The 22,390-nt window shown below is 37.3% G+C and overlaps 2 protein-coding genes and 2 long non-coding RNA genes across 9 annotated transcripts; 2 read left to right on the top strand and 2 right to left on the bottom strand.

Moving 5' to 3' along the window:
- Nucleotides 1-607: 607 nt before the first annotated feature.
- LOC125197516 (uncharacterized) lies at nucleotides 608-1,915 on the top strand. Of its 2 annotated transcripts, XR_016128746.1 has the most exons (5): nucleotides 608-833; nucleotides 914-982; nucleotides 1,326-1,361; nucleotides 1,447-1,519; nucleotides 1,614-1,915. It is a non-coding gene; the product is annotated as an uncharacterized LOC125197516 (long non-coding RNA). The 2 variants fall into 2 exon arrangements; XR_007172083.2 differs by having other exon boundaries at nucleotides 1,326-1,519.
- A 77-nt stretch (nucleotides 1,916-1,992) lies between these two features.
- LOC148927481 (uncharacterized) lies at nucleotides 1,993-3,729 on the bottom strand. Of its 2 annotated transcripts, XR_016128747.1 has the most exons (5): nucleotides 3,517-3,729; nucleotides 3,003-3,423; nucleotides 2,705-2,854; nucleotides 2,483-2,543; nucleotides 1,993-2,408 (listed from the first exon to the last, which is right to left on the bottom strand). It is a non-coding gene; the product is annotated as an uncharacterized LOC148927481 (long non-coding RNA). The 2 variants fall into 2 exon arrangements; XR_016128748.1 differs by lacking the exon at nucleotides 2,483-2,543 and having other exon boundaries at nucleotides 1,993-2,429.
- An 11,822-nt stretch (nucleotides 3,730-15,551) lies between these two features.
- Nucleotides 15,552-17,346, top strand: LOC125193800 (Thioredoxin superfamily protein). Its single transcript, XM_048091686.2, has 4 exons — nucleotides 15,552-15,820; nucleotides 16,123-16,266; nucleotides 16,372-16,577; nucleotides 17,064-17,346. Exons 1-4 carry the CDS (start codon nucleotides 15,579-15,581, stop codon nucleotides 17,213-17,215), a joined length of 744 nt encoding a protein of 247 aa, XP_047947643.2. The 5' UTR covers nucleotides 15,552-15,578; the 3' UTR covers nucleotides 17,216-17,346.
- A 121-nt stretch (nucleotides 17,347-17,467) lies between these two features.
- Nucleotides 17,468-22,090, bottom strand: SYN2 (Rad21/Rec8-like family protein). Of its 4 annotated transcripts, XM_048091682.2 has the most exons (14): nucleotides 21,782-22,090; nucleotides 21,047-21,323; nucleotides 20,920-20,957; nucleotides 20,800-20,843; nucleotides 20,581-20,633; nucleotides 20,285-20,493; nucleotides 19,490-20,200; nucleotides 19,176-19,293; nucleotides 18,857-18,990; nucleotides 18,306-18,769; nucleotides 18,146-18,182; nucleotides 18,022-18,043; nucleotides 17,815-17,947; nucleotides 17,468-17,732 (listed from the first exon to the last, which is right to left on the bottom strand). In XM_048091682.2, the coding sequence occupies exons 1-14, from the start codon at nucleotides 22,050-22,052 to the stop codon at nucleotides 17,634-17,636; spliced, it is 2,610 nt and encodes an 869-aa protein (XP_047947639.2). In that variant the 5' UTR covers nucleotides 22,053-22,090; the 3' UTR covers nucleotides 17,468-17,633. The 4 variants fall into 4 exon arrangements, with proteins under 4 accessions (XP_047947639.2, XP_047947636.2, XP_047947637.2 ...); XM_048091679.2 differs by having other exon boundaries at nucleotides 19,490-20,493; XM_048091680.2 differs by having other exon boundaries at nucleotides 19,176-19,287; nucleotides 19,490-20,493.
- Between the last annotated feature and the right edge of the window lie 300 nt (nucleotides 22,091-22,390).

The following is a 22,390-nucleotide window of genomic DNA, read 5'->3' as shown; positions in this document are numbered from 1 at the left end:
CGTGTAAATGCAAGGGTGTATCCAACTGATCATGATAAGATTCTACTAAGTGTAAAGAGTGAACGACCCCAGTGTGTGTTTTCTCTCTCCAAGTGGCTTCTTTTATAGGGAGGCTTGCCCTTGCTTTTAGGGTAGACTTCCTTCTCAATTTGACTTTTATGCTCTTGTTAATGATCATCTCAGCTATCCTTCTTCTCCATCTCGAGCCTTTTCTCTGGCATGCATGCTGGTCAGTATTGCACCCTTCTAGCGCTCTTTCCACTTGCGTCGCCTGAATCGTCTCCTACTGGCTTGGATCCCTTAATCCTGCACATTTGAGCAACTGTTTTGCAGATAATACATGCATTTCACGACATACTGACCAGTAACCAAGGCTTAGAATACGACTTATCACATATAAACTTGACTAACGTACATAAATTCTACATACGTAATGTCGTTAACTTTTTAATTAGACCAAACCAATTTTATATTAATCACTTTTATTATTAATTATATAATTTACTTACAAAATTACCGCTTATTATATTTTAAATCTTAAAAGAAACATTATTTTTTATATTTAAATATCTCAACAAATTCAATCTTCATATCTAATTCACCTATTTCTATTCCATCGATTAAATCAATCCCAGTTCTAATTCTCCACTAACGTAAATCTCCTATTCCTACTCCATCAATTTTTGGATGATTTTGTATGTGTTTGGTTGAAGGGGTTCTTGGATGGTCAGCTTTTTCAGCTGCAGATGCTTTGAGATGACAGCAATCCTTATTTTGTGGTGGAAGTTGTGACCCTTTTCTTTGAGGATTCTCAATGAACTCTCCAAGACCTTGTCAGAACTCCCTCTCTCTTCTCTCTCTCTCTCTCTGTGTGTGTGTTACAGTTATCATAATAGTTGATGCATGTGTGCAGGGATGAGCAGAATGTGGACTTTAAGAAAATTGATGCTAATGTTCACCAACTGAAAGGCAGCAGCTCAAGGTAATAGCATGGTACCTTTGTTTGTTTTGCTGTCTTGTAATCTTCTAATCAAAGAAAAAAAGACAGAATATGTGTAGGGATGTAGGTTTTATGGGGAGCATATCAGAAAAGACAACATTTTAGGCAACTTGGCTTATATTTTGAGATTTTACTCCTACTTCTGATTTTGTTTCCCACTACATGCAATGCAAGATTGGATTTCTTGATCTCAATTCCAAACATGGTATGTTTGTAAGATGTAATAAAACAATTGGTTTGACAAAATCAAGGAAAATATAATATTTTGAGGAAGACTTAACAAAGGAATATTCCATCTGATGTATTTACTCTTTTCTGTTTACAGTATTGGAGCTCAGAGAGTGAGAAATGCTTGCAAGATGTTGAATCATATAGCTTCTGCTTCTTCGTCTTGTTTCCAGATCAAATGTGTAAAACTTGCATTTTCTTTTCTTCCAATTTTATAGGTGCCTTAGATGCTTGCAGCAAGTTAAGCAAGAGTACTTGCTAGTGAAGAACAAGCTCGAAGCTCTACTAAGGGTGCGCAAAGAACCTATTTTCATTTCAAGCATTGAATATTACTCATTTGGTTGAATTTTGGTAGTTGTGACATAATTTGTGCTATTGGTTTCAGTTGGAGCAGAAGATTGTGGCAGCCGGCAGAGTGGTCCCCACATTGAACGACTTCTCCTAAGGCGAAAGGGGTGCGCATCTAAGTTAGCAGTGTTGTGGAGAAACTTGTGTGAGTTTTTTGGTGGTATCAGTTTGCTGAGATAAAAAGGTTGTTCAATCTTTGAGGTTTCTGCTTGTATGAAAATTGGTTGGTCTTTTTAAAGTAGAAAAACCTGTCTTAATAGTGTATCTATCTTCTGGCCATAAAAAAATGATTCTGAATCTCCAATAACTCCATGTTTGAAACCATGAATCATTTGATCATACTCAGTTATCATCATAGAATGCAACAAACAATTTCTTACAGCAATTTCAACGTAAACAACTATAGTTGCTGTAAAAAGATGACTACTTTTGTTATTTTTCTGTGTTTGTTTACATAACTTAAAAATCCTCTAATATTTACCTAATTCATGCCGACTATAGGTGAAAAAATGTGGAAAGATTTCACCAGAGCTATTAAATGAACATTTTCTTGCTATGTAAACATGCCCTCTTTAAGGCCATATTTCATTTCATTCCTGTGGAGAAGTTCTTGGTTCCCCGAAGCTTACAATTACAGCAGATTGCTCGTTGCCACCTAGTCATTTCAAGGCCATATTTCATTTCATTCATTCTTGAGAGAAGACACATTGTCTTTCGAAGTGTGATAGTGTGCCTTGATGTGAAAAACTGTCTTTGCAACCAAACATGCTGAGCTCTACATGTTGATGGCATTTCCTTTCTCTGTTTTCTGACCTCCGACTATGAAAATTTCCTGCAGAATAACAAAGCGGCACTGACATACATGACAAGTTAGTATTCATGTTTCTGATTTTTCTCTCCACACACCTCAATGGGAGAGCTCTATTTAGCTTCTGAAAGAATAATGCTTGCGACATTTGTCAACGACCTGTTTATTAAAACAGTAAGTCGAGTGATTTTATGACTGACTTGCCATGTTTCAAGAGCAAGAGGCGGTCTCATTTCAAGATCTCATTTTCTAGTTATAACGATCAAATTCTCTTGCAAAATCATAAGCCATGAATAATACGAACTGATAACCACCAGTACCTTGTGGAATGGCTTTGCTGTACTTGCAATCAACAGCATCTGAGAAGCTTGAGTGCAAAGAAATCTCCTAGACCTACTGGGATTGTTGTAGACTACATCAATCGACAATCGTTGTTGCATCTTCCCATCCAGTTGGAGTTACTAGATTGCCTACATCAAAATGAGCAGAGCAGAGCCATTTTCATCTTAAAATCGAAAAAAATGCACATTACTTTCTGTGTGGTGAGGAAATTAATTTGTCAAGTTGAACTTTGCACGTTAAACACCCAGCAACAATAACTCAGAAATCCTCCCTTACCGGTTACTTTTGCCGTGTATCTAACCTTGCACCTTCCCGTGCTGATGTGGCCGATCTGCCGACTTAAACAACATTTTTTTGTTACATATAAATGAATGACTGCAATAAAGTCTCTCACAAGAACACACACAGATACATTCAAGGAAGAATAGTCATAGGAATGATGAATTAGGGGATATAATTCAAGCATTTGATAGGCCTGCACAAGTGTATAGAGAATCTTCATACCAGACCAATCAACATGAAATTCTGTCAAACCTCTTCGGCTCATTTTCAGTTGTTCCGCAGCACATCATACAAAGGCCCAAGTTCACCCGTTTCAACAGTAAAGAAGCAGGTTCCAATTCTTACGCCCATCCATTTGTATCAAGATAGATAGGATACAAAATCCTATAAAAGCAGCAGCAAGAGTACACATGCACTAAACAGAACCATAACATTAACATACATGGAGAGAAGCATGGCCTTAAATCTGAAAGGATACCAATAAAATTATCCAGATACCACATCATACCAAAATTGCATGAATCCAAAGATCAAAATGCCTCTAACAAAAATCCATGGATGATTAATAGGGAGTAATTCTTTTTTATTGCAAACTGCCCAATAATTTCAAAACATGTCCCACACTTTTCAAAATATGAAAAATAAATCACCAAGTTTGAGATTCCGCAACTGTCCCATTCTCCTTTTTTTTAGGGACTACGCTATTTGACATCTCTATTCTTAGTTAAGGATGATGGAGTTGGAGTTGGGTGCTATCTTTTAGGGCATCCACAATGGTGGCCCTCTTGGGCATGCCCAAGCCACCATTTCTTGGGCATGCCTAAGAAACTTGGCCCTTGCCCTCAAAACTTGGCCACCACAATGGTGGCCCTCCGAGCCACCAATTAAAATTATTTTCTTAACTTTTTTGATATATTTTAATTTAGCTAAAATAAAAATTATTTGCATATAATTATTAAATTACATAGAAATAATTAAACTAAACTAAATTATAACAAAATTTTCGTTGTATTATAATAAAAGGGAAAATTACACAACGAAAATTTTCGATACAACGCGAACAATAAAGAGAACCCCTATCACGCTGCGCCCCCTCCTCTACGGTTTCAGACCTCTTCAACCAAATCAGCCTGTAGTGTTGAATGTGATATTTCACTCCGCATATTGGTGAAGCGCTGAATCAAGTATTCATTACTGCGTGGTACACCCATCTGCAGAGGAGGGGTTGCAATACCGTGACTTGTGCTAGCACCATCTTCCGGTGCCCAACGCTCTGCACTAAAGCCTTCGTCTTCTATTATCATATTGTGCAGTATGATACACGCAGTCATGATGTCCGCGACATCATCTTCGTGCCATTGTCGAACCGGACACCGTAAAATGGCCCATCGCGATTGGAGGACTTCGAAAGCCCGCTCAACATCCTTCCTAGCACCCTCTTGTTTTTTTGCAAAATAGGTCTGCTTCGGCCCAACAGGTTGTCGGATCGTCTTGACAAACACGGGCCAGCGTGGGTATATTCCATCGGTCAAATAGTATGCCCTGTTGTACTGCGTGCCATTGGCCACGAAGCTGATCTGCAGACCCTCACCCCGGGACTCGTCATTGAAGAGATGCGATGATTGTAGAACGTTGATGTCATTGTTCGACCCAGCGACACCAAAATACGCATGCCAGATTCGCAAGCGGTAGTCAGCAACGGCTTCAAGAATCATCGTGGGATGTCGCCCTTTGAAACCAGAAGTGAACTGCCTCTTCCAAGCCACCGGGCAGTTCTTCCACTCCCAGTGCATGCAATCGATGCTGCCCATCATGCCCGGAAAATGATGCACTGTCCCGTGCATATTTATCAGTCTCTGGCATTCCTCGGCCGTCGGTTTCCGTAGGTACTCCCCTTTGAAGAGTTCTTTGATACCCTTGCAAAACTGCCTCAGCGTCTTGAGGGCAGTCGTTTCGTCCATCTGTAGATATTCGTCGAACATGTCAGCAGGTCCGGCATAGGCAAGCTGCCTAATTGCGGCCGTACACTTCTGATATGTCGACAATCCGGGTCGACCGGTGGCATCACTGCGCAAGGTGAAGCACCTGTATCGCTGAGACAAACAATCCGCAATGTGGATGAAGAGTTGTTGCGACATTCTGAATCGCCGACGAAAAATCTCCGGCGGATAACGGGGGTTGTCGCCGAAGTAGTCTTCCATCAACCGCTGGTCGGCTCCGACATGGTCACGGTTGATAAACCGGCGACGGTATCTTGGCCGAGCGATGGCCGCCGCCGCCGCCAAAGCCGCCTCCTCCTCGTCGGCTTCATCTTGCACCGCTGCAACGAGTTCTTCGAACTCCTCATCGACCAAGCGCTGAAAATTTTCGTCGTCGGAATCCATGTTTTGAATCTTAAATTGAAATCAAGTGGAAAGAGTAGAGTTTGGTTTGGGGTAAAAAAATTGGGGGAGAAGGGATGAATATATTAAAAATTTTGGAAAAAATAAAAATAAAAAAATAATTTCGGTGGGCAGGGCCGCGGCTCTCGGCCATTGCAGTGGCGGGCCGAGCCGCCTGCCCAAGAGCCTCGGCCTGGCCGAGCGCTCGGCTCTCTCTCGTCCACCCCCCCGAGCCGCGGGCATGGCTCGCCTCAGTAGTGGGGGGCCGCGGGCTGCCCAAGCCCGGGCCGAGAGCCGCGGCTCCCCCACTGTGGATGCTCTTAGGGAATAAGGATTTCTTTGATGTTATTTTGTCCATATCACCTCTCATTATTATCTGGTACATATTCAATTCTTTTTTTTTTTTTTCATTATATCCTTTGAATTCTTAATTAGTATTGTTGTGTGTGTAATAAATGGTGCATTTCCTTGATTTTGGTGGCAACAACGTCCACCAGCACCAGCAGATATTGTTCCCAAACTTCCTGGTGCAAAGGTGCCTTTGGTTCTAAGGCATGAGTGTTGAAGTATATAATGAAAATTGAACATGTACCAGATAATAATGAGAGCTGACACGTGATTTTGACAGAATAATATCAAATATATCCTTATTCTTTGAGAGACAACACCCAACTCCAACTCCATCACCTCTGTTGTTTCCTTCACACACCTAAACAAACATCTAAAATTCAATCATCTATGAATTATATTATGACAAATAGGGCAATTGTGAATCGAGAAACAAAAGAACGTAAATAGACACAGAATTTACGTGGTTCACCAACGTTGTGTTGGCTACGGATTTCGGTGCAAGATCAGATGACAAATGAATGTTCGTGGCACTTGGAGTATCAATAGCCTTAGATGCAGACATGCCAAATCTTGACAAAATTTTCTCAATGTAGCTCTTCTGTGACAGAGAAAGCTTCTTCTTTTCTCTATCTCTAGAAATCTCCATGCCCAGAATTTTCTTCGCAACACCCAAATCCTTCATATCAAACTCAACACTAAGCTGAGCTTTCAACTTCTGTACTTCAGACTTCGACTTCGCAGCTATGAGCATATCATCCACATATAGAACAAGATAGACCATAGAACCATCATCAGCTTTGTTGTGATAGACACAACAATCATATGGACTCCTGCTGAATCCCAGCTTGATCATGTAACTGTCAAACCTCTTATACCACTGCCTCGGAGACTGCTTTAGTCCATACAAGGACTTCTTCAACTTGCACACATAATCTGTGACATCCCTAACCCGAAACATACATTATTTTGCAAATTAGTATATTTTATTATTATTGCACATTATATTGTCCTTTGTACTATAGAAATATTAAGTGTGTCATAGAAGATATATTAGTTGATAAGATGATAGTTGAATATATAAGTATTTATAACATTAAAATAGAAAATAATTCTAACAATAATAAGTACTTATAATAGTATAGAGCTTGAAAATTATCAAGAAAGTAGATATTAAAAGTATAGTCGGTGTATACAAATAAATTCTATATGTAGACATAAATATTTCATGCTCCAAATGCATATAAATAGACAACTGCCTAACCAATTATACCAAGTAATACATGTACGTAATATATGAAATTTTATTAGTAGTTGTCCAAATTTTCCTGGTCATATTATAAATATACATGTACAATAGTAATATTTGAATGCATACACGTGGAGATTGTAATATTGAATAGCTAAGCATCCCTACACGTGTATTTTGGTGATCCATCAAGGCTATATCTAATAGCTAAGTTTAATATGTTAAAGTACTATCCATATATATAGATATATGCATACAATGGACGGAAGGTTTGTTTTAGGCAGTAGAATTTGTCTCCAAGAAATAGAAATAAAGAAAATGATAGAGTATTAAGAAAAAGAAAATATCGGAGAAAAGAAAGAAGGAAAAATTGAAAGAGTAGTTGATAATGAAGAAGGAGAATTAGAAGGGGAAGTTAGAAGAAATACATGGAGATATTACCGCATAAGATTTTAGCGGAAGAAATAAAAGGATTAAGCAAGTGGAACCTGGGGTTCAATTAAACTACTTATTATAGTCAGGTGTGTATAAATCTTACTTTTAATTTTACATATTTTATGTGATTAATTGCTCGGAGTGAATATTTGAATTATATGATGTGAGCCTAAAATGGTTATGTGTTATTTGATATTGATGGTGGAATATTGAATATGTGAGTGGTGCTATGGATATATTTTTATATAGCATTAGAATTACTTGAATAATTGGATTAAAGAAGATATGTGACAGTCTTGCCCTGGGTTCTACGGGTCATATATCCAATGATAATGGACCTACGGGTCAAAGAAAATGTGCAAAGAGGGGCCTTCGTGGAAAGGTCAAATCAAAGAGGGGCCTTCGTGGAAAGGTCATATAATTATAAGGGACCTTCGGGTCGTATATAATGGAAATCCCGGGCAGATATCAGGCTTGATGTGTCACAGAATAATAAAAAGAATGGAGAGGCATATGCATATGAATGTTAAATTGTTTATGATATTTATTACTTCCGGTGGTATATGTTGGTGAATGAATGTATTTGATATTTGTATGTGGAATTAAAGGTAAGGTTTATATACACTGAGTTGTGGCTCATATAAACCACTAATATTTTTCAGGAATAAGATATCAATGATTCGTGGGTTGATGTGAGTTACAGTTATTATAAGGTTCGGCGGCTGACGCGTTTTGGCAACTTCTCTTCCTCATCATTTTTGCATGTAGATAAATGTATAGTATATAGAGTGGTGAGAGAGTCCCACTATTGTTCAGAATGTTTTGAAATATGTACCTGATAAATGTTGATTTTTGAAACAATATAATATGTGCGCTTTATTTACTTGACGTGTGGATTATTCAAATTAAATTTTGAATTTATTTATAATAAGTGCATACGTCATAAGGGTTGGGGTGTGACATAATCCTCCTTGCCCGAAACCACAAATCCCTCTGGCTGAGTCATGTAGAAATCCTCCTCAAGCAATCCATGTAGGAAAGCCGTCTTCACATCTAGTTGCTCAAGCTCCAAATCATAATGTGCAACTATCGCAAGTAACACTCTGATGGAAGTGTGTCTGACCACTGGTGAGAAAATCTCATTATAGTCAACCCCCACCTTCTGCGTGAACCCTCTTGCAACTAGACGAGCCTTGTATCTAATGCCCTCATCTGGTGTAGTGCCTTCCTTCTTTTTGAAAATCCATTTGCAAGTGACAATCTTTCTCCCCTTAGGCAGTGGAACCAATTCCCAAGTCAGGATTCTATCTCTTCTTTCATTCCAGCGAGCCACTTGGTACGCTCACTGCCCGAAACAACTTCCTTGTAGGTAGGTGGTTCATCTGCTGAAGGCTTATCTTCGACCTCATTGGCAACCTGCAATGCATATGCCATCATATCCTCAAAACCATACCTCAACGGAGGCTTCACATCTGTTCTCCTAGCTCTGTCAATAGCAATGCTTCTCTGACGAGCTTGTTGGATGAACATCCGAACTAGAAGTATCAGCGGCTTTAGCAGTAGTGTGTTGATCTTCTCCACATTGGAGTTGTGATTCACTATCGTGAGTGACTTGCAGCTCCACCTATTTATCAACACCATCCAAATCATCCAAATCCTCTGTAGCAATAGACTTCACAGTAGAGTTAAGCATAGAATTTTCATCAAACACCACATTCTGACTGAGAATAATTCTACCCTCTGAAGATGACCAAATTCTGTACCCCTTAACTCCATCTCCATTACCAACAAATACTCCCTTCTTAGCTCTTGGCTCCAATTTACCTTCACTCACATGATAGTAAACAGTACTCCCAAAAACTCTCAACATAGAGTAATCTGCAGGTGAATCAGACCATACCTCGTACGGTGTCTTGCAGTCAATGCCAGTGTGAGGTCCACAGTTGATCAGATAACAAGCCGTGTTTACTGCCTCTGCCCAAAACTTCCTAGTCAAACCGGCTTGGAAGAGCATGCATCTTGCTCTCTCCAACAACGTCTGATTCATGCGTTCTGCCACACCATTATGCTGTGGTGTATGTCTAACGGTGTGATGGCGAACGATCCCTTCACTCCTACAGAACTCATCGAACTCAAACGAACAAAATTCCAGACCGTTATCTGTTCTCAATCGCTTGATCTTCTTCCCAGTCTGGTTTTCAATTAGAGTCTCCACTCTTTGAACTTCTTGAATGTCTCACCTTTATGTTTCATCATAAACACCCAAGTCATTCTCGACTAGTCATCAATCATCGACACAAAATACTTGTGTCCTCCAATAGACTCAACACGTGAGGGACCCCAACAATCCATATGAATGTATTCAAGTGTCCCCTTCGTTCGATGAACACCCTTCTTTGGAAACTTATTGCGATGAAGCTTCCCCAACACACAGTGTTCGCAGAAATCAAGTTTCTGCACCTTATGGCCCGAAAGAAAATCACGATTCGACATGATTCTCATGCCATGTTCTCCCATATGACCGAGCCTCATACGCCACAGCTTGGTGATATCCTTGGTTGCAACCTCGGATGATGCAATATCAGCAGAATTTGCCACGATAGAACCTCTTAGAACATACAAGGTACCTCGTTTCAAAGCTGTCAGAACCACCTTCGAACCTTTCAAAATACGCATTACTCCACCTTCACCTTTGAAACCGAACCCTTACTATCAAATGTACTCAGGGATATCAGATTCTTCGTCATCTGTGGAACATGCCTAACATCGTTCAAGGTGCAGAAGACCCCATCATGAGTCCTAATCCTAATTGAGCCTATGCCAACCACCTTGCAGACAGCACTGTTGGCCATGGTAACATTGCCTCCATCTATCTGCTCATAAGTGTTGAAATACTCCCTGTGAAGACAGAGATGATATGACGCTCCAGAATCCAAAATCCACACATCATTACAGTGTGGCTGTTCATCCGCAACCAAGGCCAATTCTTCTTCCGAATTTGTGTCATCAGCTTCTGCCACAGTCGCAGAACCGTTAGCATCTTCCTTCTTGCACAATTTCTTCTTTATCCTTGGACAATCAGCCTTCCAATGCCCTGGTTCTTTACAATATCTGCAGATGTCATCTGGCTTAGGGCCTTTAGGACCTTTTGAACCTTTTGAGTTCTGCTTCTTCTGTCCGAATTTCTTTTGTCCTTTACCCGTAACAGATAATCCCGTTGGCAGATCTTTTGTGGCTGAACTCGTTGCCTGTTGACGATCCTCTCTGATGTGGAGAGCAGATCGAACATCCTCCAACGAAAGAGTTTCCTTGCCAGTCATGAAAGACTCAACAAAATTTTCGTAAGATTCAGGCAAAGACACAAGCAAAATTAAAGCAGCATCCTCGTCTTCTACTTTAACTTCAACATTTACGCAAATCTAGCAAAATTTTATTCAAATTTTCCAGATGATCCCGAAGGGGCATACCTTCCTGCATGCATAACCGAAACAAACGTTGCTTCAAGAGCAACTTGTTGGTTAGAGACTTCGTCATGTATAGACTCTCCAACTTCGCCCAAAGAGCAGCAGCCGTCTCCTGATCTGCAACTTCGATGATAACATCGTCAGACAGGCTCAATATGATGGTCGAGTGGGCCTTTTCGTCTAAGGTTGTCTACTCCTTATCATCCTCCGTAGCCTTCTTTGTTTTGAGCGGCTCCCACAAACCCTGCTGCTTTAGCAGAGACCGCATCGTGATATGCCATAAACCAAAACTATTTCTCCCGGTGAATTTGTCAACCTTCACGTTCAGAGCAGACATCTCGATTTACCAGACAAAACCCTTGCAGCGGAATTCAAAACCCTAGTTCGAAAACCAAGGCTCTAGATACCAGTTTGTTATGACAAATAGGGCAATTGTGAATCGAGAAACAAATGAACGTAAATAGACACAGAATTTACGTGGTTCACCAACGTTGTGTTGGTTACGTCCACGGGCAAGAAGGGAGAACAAATTGTATTATGACTGCGGTTTTCAGATACAGATTGGATTTGTCAGATCACCGAATTATGTGCTCTACTCCCATATAAATAGGCACACAAAAGACAGACTGGGCCTAGGAAACATACTCATATCCCAATTAGGAAACCTAATCCTATACAAATTCAAGGCATACTAACAAATTAACATCAAAGAAAATTCATAGTTGTATAGAGTGGAAAAACATGAGATCCATCACCTCAAACCTAAAATCTGGAATATAGTTTTTGTAAAATAAGAGAAATTAGATAGTAATTTTGAGGCAGTGTGTTACCTTCGTATCCTTTGTAGAGGACTACATCTTGCATTGTGATAGTGTCAATGAGAACCAAGTAGGCTAGAAAGAAAGAAAGGTGTAATATAAATATATAATGGAGTCCTAGGCTAGAAAGAAAGAAAGGTGTAATATAAATATATAATGGAGTTGTGGACGAACTAATATAATGGAGTTGTGGACTAACGGATAGGTTTATCCGGAGTGTAATAGTAGTGATCAACTCATGTGATCATCTGCCACAATTTTCTAATCAATGACAGTGGATTAGACGTAACTCATCAATTTTTCAGACTAAGTATCATTCACGGGACTGGATCCGACTGCATACTCTGTAGTCGGGAAACACAGCACTGATTTCACATTACCGTTCCATATTTGGCACGGATTTTAATATTGAATTAATAAGGGAAGATTAAAGAGAAAAAAACAAGAAAGTATGAGAAAAAAATAAGTGAGAAAGAGTGATATTGGAACGATGTGTAGGGTTATTATTTATTGAAAATTTTCTATAAATAAATATGCTCTATTTTTTATGGACGGCCATTGTAATTGTGCTCTATTTTTTTATGTGTTTCTTTTCTTCCTTTTTAATATTTCTATTTTTTTAATAATTAAATTTGTATATTAGTTATTTTATTATATGTGTTTCTTCTTTTTTTACATTACCTATCGAAGTATATCTATACTAGTTAATTAGTGATTTTTAATATCTGACTCATGATTATATATGTTTACAATATTTATTTGATATCCTCCAAAGTGACATAACTGAATTAAATTAATTGTTTAGTAAAAAATATACTACTATTGTTTATTTGAGCAACTAATTAATGAACTGACCAAAAATTTCAGTCTTAATTCCATAATTATTATTTTTTATTTAAATTTGGTTTAGTTTATTTTTTTTATATTGAAAAAATATTACTCCAATTATGCAGATTGGAGTGTCATTAACCTGTTTTTGTTTCTTTGTTACAATCATATAATAAAATAAGTGATTAACAAATTTAATTATTAAAGAAATATAAATATAGAAAGGAAGAAAAGATACACATAAGCGTTGTTATTTTAATTCTAATTATAAGGAATTCCTAAGCCCTAAACTATTTAGTACTATAAGACAAAATAATAGGCTCGTTTGATAAGAAAGATGAGATATAAAAAGATTTGCAAAGTACGATAAGAAATGCGGGCTTTGTGTCAAGATAAGCTCAAATAAAGGTTTTCCGTTGTTGTTTGGTAGACAAGAAATGAGGTAGAAATGCTATCTGACCAACTTTGTGAGATATATATCCTTATATTTATAGGAAAAATCTGCGGGTTTGGATGGGCCATAGAGGGAAAACACATGCTTATTTGATAGGTTAACTATGATACTACCAAACACTTAGAAATAGTCATATAAATACTTATATCTAGGCATTACCAACGACAATGTAAAAAAAGGATGAAAAAGCAGCAAGAAAGAGGCAAAATATTTATTCTTAAAGGTTAAATATGTAACATGATTAAAAAATAATTAAAAATTATAAACTGATTTCAAAAGTGAAATACTCAAACAATCTAATTATATATGTAGAATTTATATTCAATTTATCACTATCCAACTTTTTTTTAAAAATTATTTATTTATAATCAATATTTCTTTGAGACAACAACAATATCAATTGGTTGTTTATTTTTGATCTTTTTATAGTACTAGGACTAGTTCAATTTTTTCAGGCTGTCTTGAAAAGACTTAATTTTGGCATATTTTTTAAAAATTTAACTGATTAAAGTAGACAAATTATGTCGTAGGAGAATAGAGAACGGGCATGATTATAGCATAGCTTAAGGGCGACTTTTTAAAATTTTCATAATAAGAGAATTTTATATTTATTTTATCTTTTTATTTTTTTTTCATTTCTATCATAACATTTATTAAATGATGAAATTAAGTAAATAACCACCTTTTGGACCCAATTTCACAAAAACAAAATCACATATGCTTTTGAAGTTATTATTATTATAGGCATAACAAATTCTAAATCACATATGAAAGAGGATTTATAGGTATATTACCAAAATCCACGGCGGTTACCACTTATCTATACATATATAAAAGACGAGTTTTGACCCTATTTTGAAATTTTTATAAATTTTGTCCTTATTTTAAAATATGTGTAAGTTATGGAATGATTTGTGATACAATTATACAATTCATAATGATGTTTTGGCTTTATTTTGAAATATTTATAAATTTTGTCCTTATTTTAAAATATGTGTAAGTTATGGAATGAATTTGTGATACAATTATACAATTCATAATGATGTAACTGATTTTTCTCAATAATTATTGAAACCATTAATCATTAATTAGAACAAGTGAAATTATTATAATATGAATGATTAACCGTTATAAATTTATGATGAGATCAATTGCTTGCATTAACTACGTAAAGTAACTTTTGGAACCAAAAGGTTTAGATTTATATCCATGTTAATAATTAAAAAAAAACAATTTTTTGTTTTCTCCATCAAGTAATCTAATATATATAGAGACTTGATGAAAAGGACATTACAACACATATTTAATATGTATCTATATAATAAATGAGTTTTAGCCTTATTTTGAATATTTAAGAGTTTTGCGAATAAATTTAAATATTTATAAATAACTATCATGAATATTTATTTAGATTACAATCAATAATTGGTTTACAAATCTGAAATAGGATAATGAGCATTAAACAAATTTTGTAACCTCTATTGTCTTAATTTTATAATTTATGATTTTCAATTCCATGATCTCTCATGTCCCAATTTTGTGCCTATAAAAGGCAAAGACATATTCACTTTCAAGCTCTCAACATTTTATTGTACATTTTAGTAACATTGTATTGCATGATTTTTGGAGTCCCATCAAGTTCATCGGTGTCTAGCAGGTTTGAGATATTATATACGTTAGGATTTTTCTTGCGGAAAGGTGTTAAGTCCCATGAGCATTAACCATGATATAATTTGTCTTGCGGAAAGAGGATTTTTCTCTACAAGATTTATAGTTCGGTTTATTTTATAATTTTCATTGTAATCTCTATTTCATTTATCGTTGTTTTTTTCTTTGATTGCAATAGTTAGAGTACCGCGAGTTATGGCTCGAGAATTTTATTCCAATATTTCTAACAACTCTTAGAGAGGGAAAATTTGTAGTAATATCTCTAACTCGAAACATGCAGTTCCCGATTCTCGAATATAATTATTTTTTTAAAAGTGTGATTCATTATTTTTAGTAGAGAGATATGAAGAGATTGTTTTAAACAACTTTTTCAAAAGTGTGATATACTCTCTTCGCTTCCCAAATAATTGTGTTTTGTCTTGATTCCATTTTAAATATGTTTAATTTTATGTCTCTAGGTGTGAAATGAATTGGGGAGTATAGATTTACTGAATTGTTATTACTATAGTAATACATTTTACTATTTTTAAATCTTATATAGTTATATTGTACGTACATAAATTCTTTAATTTATTTCGATTTCTATTTATTACTAACGCTTAACCTAACAAAAATTATTTCCCCACACAACAATGTGATTAGATTGTAACTGCAATTTTAAATTATCATAATTATTACTAATACAATTCTTAATTTTGAAAGAAGTTACAAATTCATAAAACCCAAATTCTAAAATCATGCTAATAGATTGTAGTAATTGAAACCAAAGTTGAAAACTGAATTACAAATTTAATCGAATGGGCCAAATTGTCCATTTGAAAGATTGGGCCGAATAGAAATATGGACTGATTGGGCCGAGATTGAAACGAAAATGGTATAAATTGGTCGAAACAGAGTGATTGTGCAACTGCGAAGATCGACATCAATGGCGGATTACCATTTTGTTTACAAGGATTTGGAAGGAACTTCCACTCAATGGGACGATATTCAGAGAAAGCTCGGGAATCTTCCGGAGAAGCCACCGGTGTTCAAGCCTCCGTCTTTCTCCCCAGCTGAGGACGAGGATTCAAAGCCCAAGGATCGGACCTGGATCGATGGCAAAACCGAGGTGGAGCTTGAAGATCTCGAGGATGATCTCGACGATGATCGCTTTCTTGAGGAATACAGGTATTCAATTTCGCTGATGTGGAACTTGTCCTGCAAATCGGTAGCTAATCACTTAGTCTACAAATTGATTCAGCTGATTTAATTTCCTAGATTGGATGTTACTTATATGGTAATTGATTTGCTTTTGCTAAAGAATGATCCTTGATGATAATGCATCTGCTCTGTTGAAGTTGATTCTTCAATTATTTTTTCCTCTTTTTTGATGCACTCTGTTGAAATAGGATCACAATAGACTTGATTGTAATCATTGTTTGTTGTACTTTCGATTATCTATGAGTGTTCCTTCAATTTGATTTTGATAGGAAGAAAAGGTTGGTTGAGATGAGGGAAGCATCTAAGGTAGCAAAGTTTGGTTCAGTGATTCCAATTTCAGGATCTGATTTTGTGCGCGAAGTGTCACAAGCTCCACAAGATGTTTGGGTAGTCGTCTTGCTCTACAAAGATGGGTAATAATTACTTGTTGTTGACATCACTAGTTCTTGTGTCTCGGTTGATCGCATGGAGATTGATCACAGTACAGATTTTTCTAATTCCTGAGTGGTCTTATACAGATTCCCAGAGTGCAGGGTGCTTTTGCAATGTCTTGAAGATTTGGCGAAAAGATACCCTGCAACGAAGTTTGTCAAAATTATATCAACGGAGTGCATTCCCAACTATCCCGATCGTAATCTTCCCACGATTCTGGTGTACAATAATAGTGCTGTTAAGGCAACTCATGTCGGGATACATAGTTTCGGGCGGAGGTGCACTTCTGAAAGTATGTCATCTCTTACTGTGCTTTGGGACACTGGCTTATGTTTAACTTGTTAGCAACTTTTCTTGTGGCATATATGAGTTTCCCGTCCCCACAGTTGTTAGCTGTTTATCGGGCATGTAGTACCGTTTTTTAACATGTATAAATGCAGTTGAACATCTGGACAAGTGACATTTCAGTCATTGAATCTACATCTAAGATATAAAAACCGTATATGAAGAGATTTCAGTCATCTGTTATGCATAAGCAGTCACTTCCCAAAAGTTTAGTCTTCATTATATTGTCTTCTGTGATGTAGTTATGTGATTTTATTGGAAACTCTACAGTCATGCTAGAAGTAGTTCTCTGTTGAATTTATAAGTTTGCCGGCCATTTTAATCGTAGTTGTTCTATGTTGAGTAGCCCCCTTTATGATTATATTACTTTATTAAGAGTATTATTTAATGGTAGTCGTAAAAAATGTGATGGAATTGTATTATTTGTCTTCAGGTGTAGCCTTAGTTCTATGTCAGGCAGATCCGGTGCTGAACGATGGACATGGAGAGCAATCAAGAGATGCTGTTCTTGACGGAGTGAGGAAGAAGTTTCTGGAGAGGGTTGTCAGAGAGCGCGAAGATGATGATGGATCTTCAAGTGATTGATATTTGCACGTGTACTCTGCAGAGGAGCTTCTTTTTATGCTCTCTAGAAATGTAATTCTGCTGCTGTTTAGGAAAACTTCTTGTATCCACTTATCCATATTGTTATCGTTGATTGAGGGTTTTCTAGTTTAGCTGCGTTTGACATGGTGTTATTATCTCCTTTTAGTTCTTAGTTAGCTTACTGTTTTGCTACTGGGAAACTAGTTTGTGATGAACTCAGTTGAAAGTGTTAAGTGTGGATTACTGAAGAGATGCAGAATATAAACAAATGGATATTGAACCGTCCTAGTTAAAGAGAGCACAAGTAAGCATTCAACAAAAGCCATTACCACATGAAAATTGTCCTAACTCCCTACGTTCTTGCTAAAACTACATCTATCTAGAAATATTTACAACGAAATGCTCATCTACTCCGTACTCATTCGAAATACTGCCTCAGTTTGGGGGTCTCGCGCACAAGAATATTGTGGTAAGCACTCTCCTGCTGCACGTCTATGCAGTCTCGTGTTTTCAAAACCTTCAATATTGCAGACATAGATTAATGGAGTACTACAGAAGAACTCAAGGATATACATATATATATTGCTTGAATGGATTACCAGCATCTCATAGAACATAATTGTGCTCTCTTTCTTCGTTTTTCCTGCCAATAAGCGCGACAAGCTCAATACTTCTTCCTCTTTTCGTGTCCTTTTATGCAGGAGCTTCTTAGCAAGATAACTTCCAATTACTCTGCATAGAAAAAGAGTTCATCACAACTCACGCGTGAGTCAGTCAACTTTTACCAGACAGAATGTAAGTTATACCTTGTTCTGGAAGAGAATGCATCTGGAAATACGAAGTTGGCAAAACGAAAAGGTTAAATAATCACAATATAAAGAATTTTGCTATCACACTAGAGAACATAATAAAAGTAGGGCACTTATATACCTTTCTCCAAGCTATCACCTTTGAACGAGCTCGTTTCCTGATACAAAAACATTTTAGCCATCAATGGATGTATTTAGTGACCAACTACTATGCTGGCAAGTTTTGTTTTGCATTTAAAATCAACCAAAAAAATCAAAATGCAAACCGTGTAAACGATTACCTCCTGAAACAAAGCGTCCGGTTCAAGTTGTTCACTTGAAGATGTACACTTCTCTATGCTTTCAAGGGATGAGGAAGATTCCAAGATTTCTGAATCAGCCGCAACTGTTTCAGCTTCGTGTGATCTCAACGAGTTAAAGTAAGCAACAGGTGTTCCAGGAGCGATCGGAATTTGGTCCTGAAAATCTTCTGCAACCGGAGATCTGACAGGTGGAGTTTGTTCAAGAGGCTTTTCTAAAACTAGGGGCGTGACAGCAGTTTGCCCACTCAGTAAATCTGCAACTGAAGAACTGACAACTGGAGTTTGTGTGGGAGACTCTTCTGTAATAGGAGATCTGATGTCTGGAATCCGTTCTTGAGCACCATGCGTTGTAGGAGCTTCGACACCATCTTGGCCAACAGATGATTTCACAGATAAAGTTTCTAGTGAATAGCAGCTGTTGTAACAGAGATTTACTGAGACACCTGAGTAGGAAAGGAAACAATATTCAAGGTGGCGGAAAATCTTTTACTTGTTGAAGCTGAATCCTATATGACTATGAGTACACTCACCGGGAATCGAAGGCTCAAGGAAACTGTGTGTGTAACTTTTATGAGATCTCCAGGCTTGTGACCGAGTATGAGGAATATTCTTTCTCCCGCGTTTTAGGTCAATCGGATCTTCTTGTATCCATCTCTTCAATACCCTTCAAGATGAATAGCAATATACTCGCATCAATTTTTTATACGACTACAAGAAATTCATCTCAATTAAGAACCACTAAGTCAACAGAGACTCTTCTTAGTTCTTAGGACTTTCTCAACACATGTCTTATGATATATGTTGTACTCAGTAATACCAAAGAATCAAAAGAGAAAATCAATCACATACTTATTTGGCACCACTGTGGCCACATCCACCAATGCCTTCCGCTTTTTAAGAATCTTCGCACTCTCCTTTCTGCCAGGAGTCTGAACAGCTGCAACTCCCACAGTTCCAACATCTGTTGCTATACAAAACAAAACATGGACAGGAGTCACTAATCATACGAAATGCAACCAGAGACTTTATCATGCCAGAAACCTTGTCAGAGTTTGATAGGCATGGAATAATATATCAGTCAGATTTAGAGAGTGTCGACAGAAAGACCGAGAGTACATTGGAACAAAAATGGAAAGTGTAATGTAGTCAGAGTGTGATATTACCTGGAAGCTTTGGTTGAGGAGTTAGAATAAACACATGAACACTTTCTGGTTTCTGGCATTTTACACTTTCCGGGGGAATGACCTCTAGTTCTGGACCCACTTTCCCTGCATTATAAACTGCTTCAGTAGAAACTTGGTCTAAATGTTCTTGAAAACTCGACTGAGTAGGCAGATGGTCCATGCGCTTCTCTTCAGCTACATGCTCGTCAAGTGTTGGCTTATCATGGTCATCTTTCTTTTCAGCCAAGTTCAATAGCATTAAACCGGATAAATGTTCCATAGAGAAATTGCTTTCATCGAGTATTTCCAAGTTTTCTACAGGATTGCTTCCTTCGCGCGATGGGTTCACTACAGAATTCAATTCTACATCTTGAATTGGCGCCAGGAAATTTGAACTTGTACTTTTATTAGACGGCCTGTCATACAATTGCTCCTCTTCAGCTTCATCCAACACCATTGGTTCAAGACGATCTTCCAAAGTAAACACAGTCCCACGAAGCATCTCCAAACTTGGTAAGGGAAGGATACCATTATTGGATAGACGTACAACAAAATCAGACTCCATACTGCTGGTCGGCCATTGGATATTAGTCTGTAGATCCTTGGTAGATAAATAATCATACATTTGTTCTTCTTGACTCCGTCCCTTGGTATTTGGACTGACATTCTCATGAGATGCCCTTTTGTTCAGTTGCTCCTTTTCAGCATCATCTAGTACCATGAATTCAATGCCCGGACTTGGTAAAGAATGATGCCTACTATTTAATAAACGAACAGCAGCACCAGAATCAGAACCTGACTCATTTGTTGGACAATTCTTGCAATCCTTGATGAATAGCTTGTTATGCATTTGTTCGTTTTCAGTTTCATCCAACTGAATTGGATCCACACAATCTTCTAAAGAACGACGTGCGTGACGAAGTACCTCAACACCAGCTAAAGAAATGTTTGCATTACTTGATGACTTCACTGACAAGTCCTGTTTCTGATGGGCTCCTAACACACTGCACCAGTCAAGAGATAAGATACGTTACTAAGTTTTCACGTGTATATGTGTGCGTATGCAAAAGTAACAGATCTTGCATACATACTCTCTGGGCGGTGTGTGAGTAGATGAGTAAGCTTCAGAAGGTAGAACAATATCCTGTAGAAATTTTGTTAGAGGACTATCAGCCAAACAATATCATAATAAAAACTGTCACTGAATCACTTCGCGAAGCTTAATTTTTTCTACTTCTATGCTGATTTGCTACAACTACATCACTTTCACAGGAAGTAAAAGGGAAAAAAATGAAACCAAACACACACACCTTGCAAAATGAGCCAGATCTACGAGAGACTTTTCCGCGCCCATCTACAAAATCAATAGATGCTAAGTTGTGCCAAAACAGACGCATAAAACCATTGCAGCAATAGCAAAAACACCATACCTGCATGCATCTCTTGTTCATGTGATCTTAATTTCCCACTGCATAACCAAACATACCAAGAAGAAATAGTTAAATACCCACATAAACCTACAGCTTATAGAGGTAACATATCAGGCATGAAGCTCACCCCATTGCATCTTGATCTAGACCTAGATCAAATGTATCAAGTTCAAATCTCGCGGGTAGAGTAATCGAGTGAGAAGGTCCCTGAGGGCGAGAGATGCCGACACCTGCTTGAGCTTGTGCACTTTTCCCGGTCTTAAAGGTACACAGCCTGTTGAGAATTTCATGACAGTCATTAAGTAGATACTCAACTTTCTTGGAGTAGATTCTCACAACGCCTAGAAGAAGGAAGGCTAAAATTCTATGAGTGACCACCGGAACTCCATCATCAAGGATCTTATCTGAAGAACACAATTGTAGCAAAATTGGTTAGTTGCACTAAATTCTTATAAAATAACATAGATCATCTGCTGCAATTTCATTTGTACTAATAGCTTATGCTTAAAACTATCAGCTGCATTAATAACTACATACTTTTCCACAAAACCTCCATACATATGCAGCATTTCAATTTTATTGATTCTAATTAATAGTAGCAGAACTAAAATAAGTAGTAAAATAAGGAAGAAAAAAACCCCTTAAAGTATTGAAAGGGCAAACGAGAAATAGCTTTTGAAACGTGAAAATAATGGATTTAATTCAAGAAATTATTAGTAATTTGCACTAAAAACGCAAAGAATTGCATCCGCAACAAAAACGGGCTAACCAGGCGGCAAAAAAAACAAAAACAAAATTAAAATAGAGACAATACTACATTACTAGTATTTATCAGTGAAGATGAAGATGGAGAGAGACAGACCGACAGAAGAAGGAATGTGGGTGTGGTGAACTTGATCCTTCTTAAGGCGTTTATGGCAATGAGCGGCCATCCAAATGATGCCTAACGCCCCCTTCTTCGACAGCAGCAACTGAGAGTAAAACATCTCTCGATTCTCTTTCTCTCTCAAGCTTTGGTTATGTAATTTGAGGCAAGGAAGATGCGGTCTGACAATATAAACGGTCGATTGCTGAGACTCAAGAGAAGAAGGGAGGAGGTGTGCAATCAAAGCTTCATTTTCCCAAAATAACATACAAATATTTTTATTTTATTTCCTCACTCTTTTCTATTCGCTAAATTCTTATTGACGATAATGTCCCTATATGCTGTCAAGTTGAGAAATGATTTTAAATGTGATTTTGTACTCCCATCAGTAATCCTCATAAAGTCATAATTCTAATTTCAACATATCAAAATTGCTGCCGAACATCTTTATGCAAGGGACCAAAAAGGACAAGAAAGGGGCATAATCGTCCACTGATATTTAACTGGAGGTGATGTTTTAAACTTATCATGTTTCTCGGTAAAATAAATACTACTCCAGTAGTATACGTGTTAATATTAGGAAATGGACTAGTAATTCTTCTACTA

This window comes from Salvia hispanica, chromosome 4 (assembly GCF_029641045.1).
Source record: "Salvia hispanica isolate PSC_SH4W2 chromosome 4, Shi_PSC_v1, whole genome shotgun sequence".
In the NCBI taxonomy this organism is placed as follows: Eukaryota; Viridiplantae; Streptophyta; class Magnoliopsida; order Lamiales; family Lamiaceae; genus Salvia; species Salvia hispanica.
Note: the sequence above shows the minus strand (reverse complement) of the source record. Positions and strands in the feature narration are given on the sequence as shown.

Excerpts from the sequence above, each read along its gene's own strand:
- LOC125193800 (XM_048091686.2), top strand. The coding sequence starts at position 15,579 with ATGGCGGATTACCATTTTGTTTACAAGGATTTGGAAGGAACTTCCACT. Across the intron at positions 15,821-16,122 it reads CGCTTTCTTGAGGAATACAG|GAAGAAAAGGTTGGTTGAGA; the intron begins GTATTCAATTTC and ends TGATTTTGATAG. Across the intron at positions 16,267-16,371 it reads GTCTTGCTCTACAAAGATGG|ATTCCCAGAGTGCAGGGTGC; the intron begins GTAATAATTACT and ends GGTCTTATACAG.
- SYN2 (XM_048091679.2), bottom strand. The coding sequence starts at position 22,052 with ATGTTATTTTGGGAAAATGAAGCTTTGATTGCACACCTCCTCCCTTCT. Across the intron at positions 19,294-19,489 it reads TCCTCAACCAAAGCTTCCAG|CAACAGATGTTGGAACTGTG; the intron begins GTAATATCACAC and ends TGTTTTGTATAG. Across the intron at positions 17,948-18,021 it reads GCATTCTCTTCCAGAACAAG|AGTAATTGGAAGTTATCTTG; the intron begins GTATAACTTACA and ends TTTTCTATGCAG.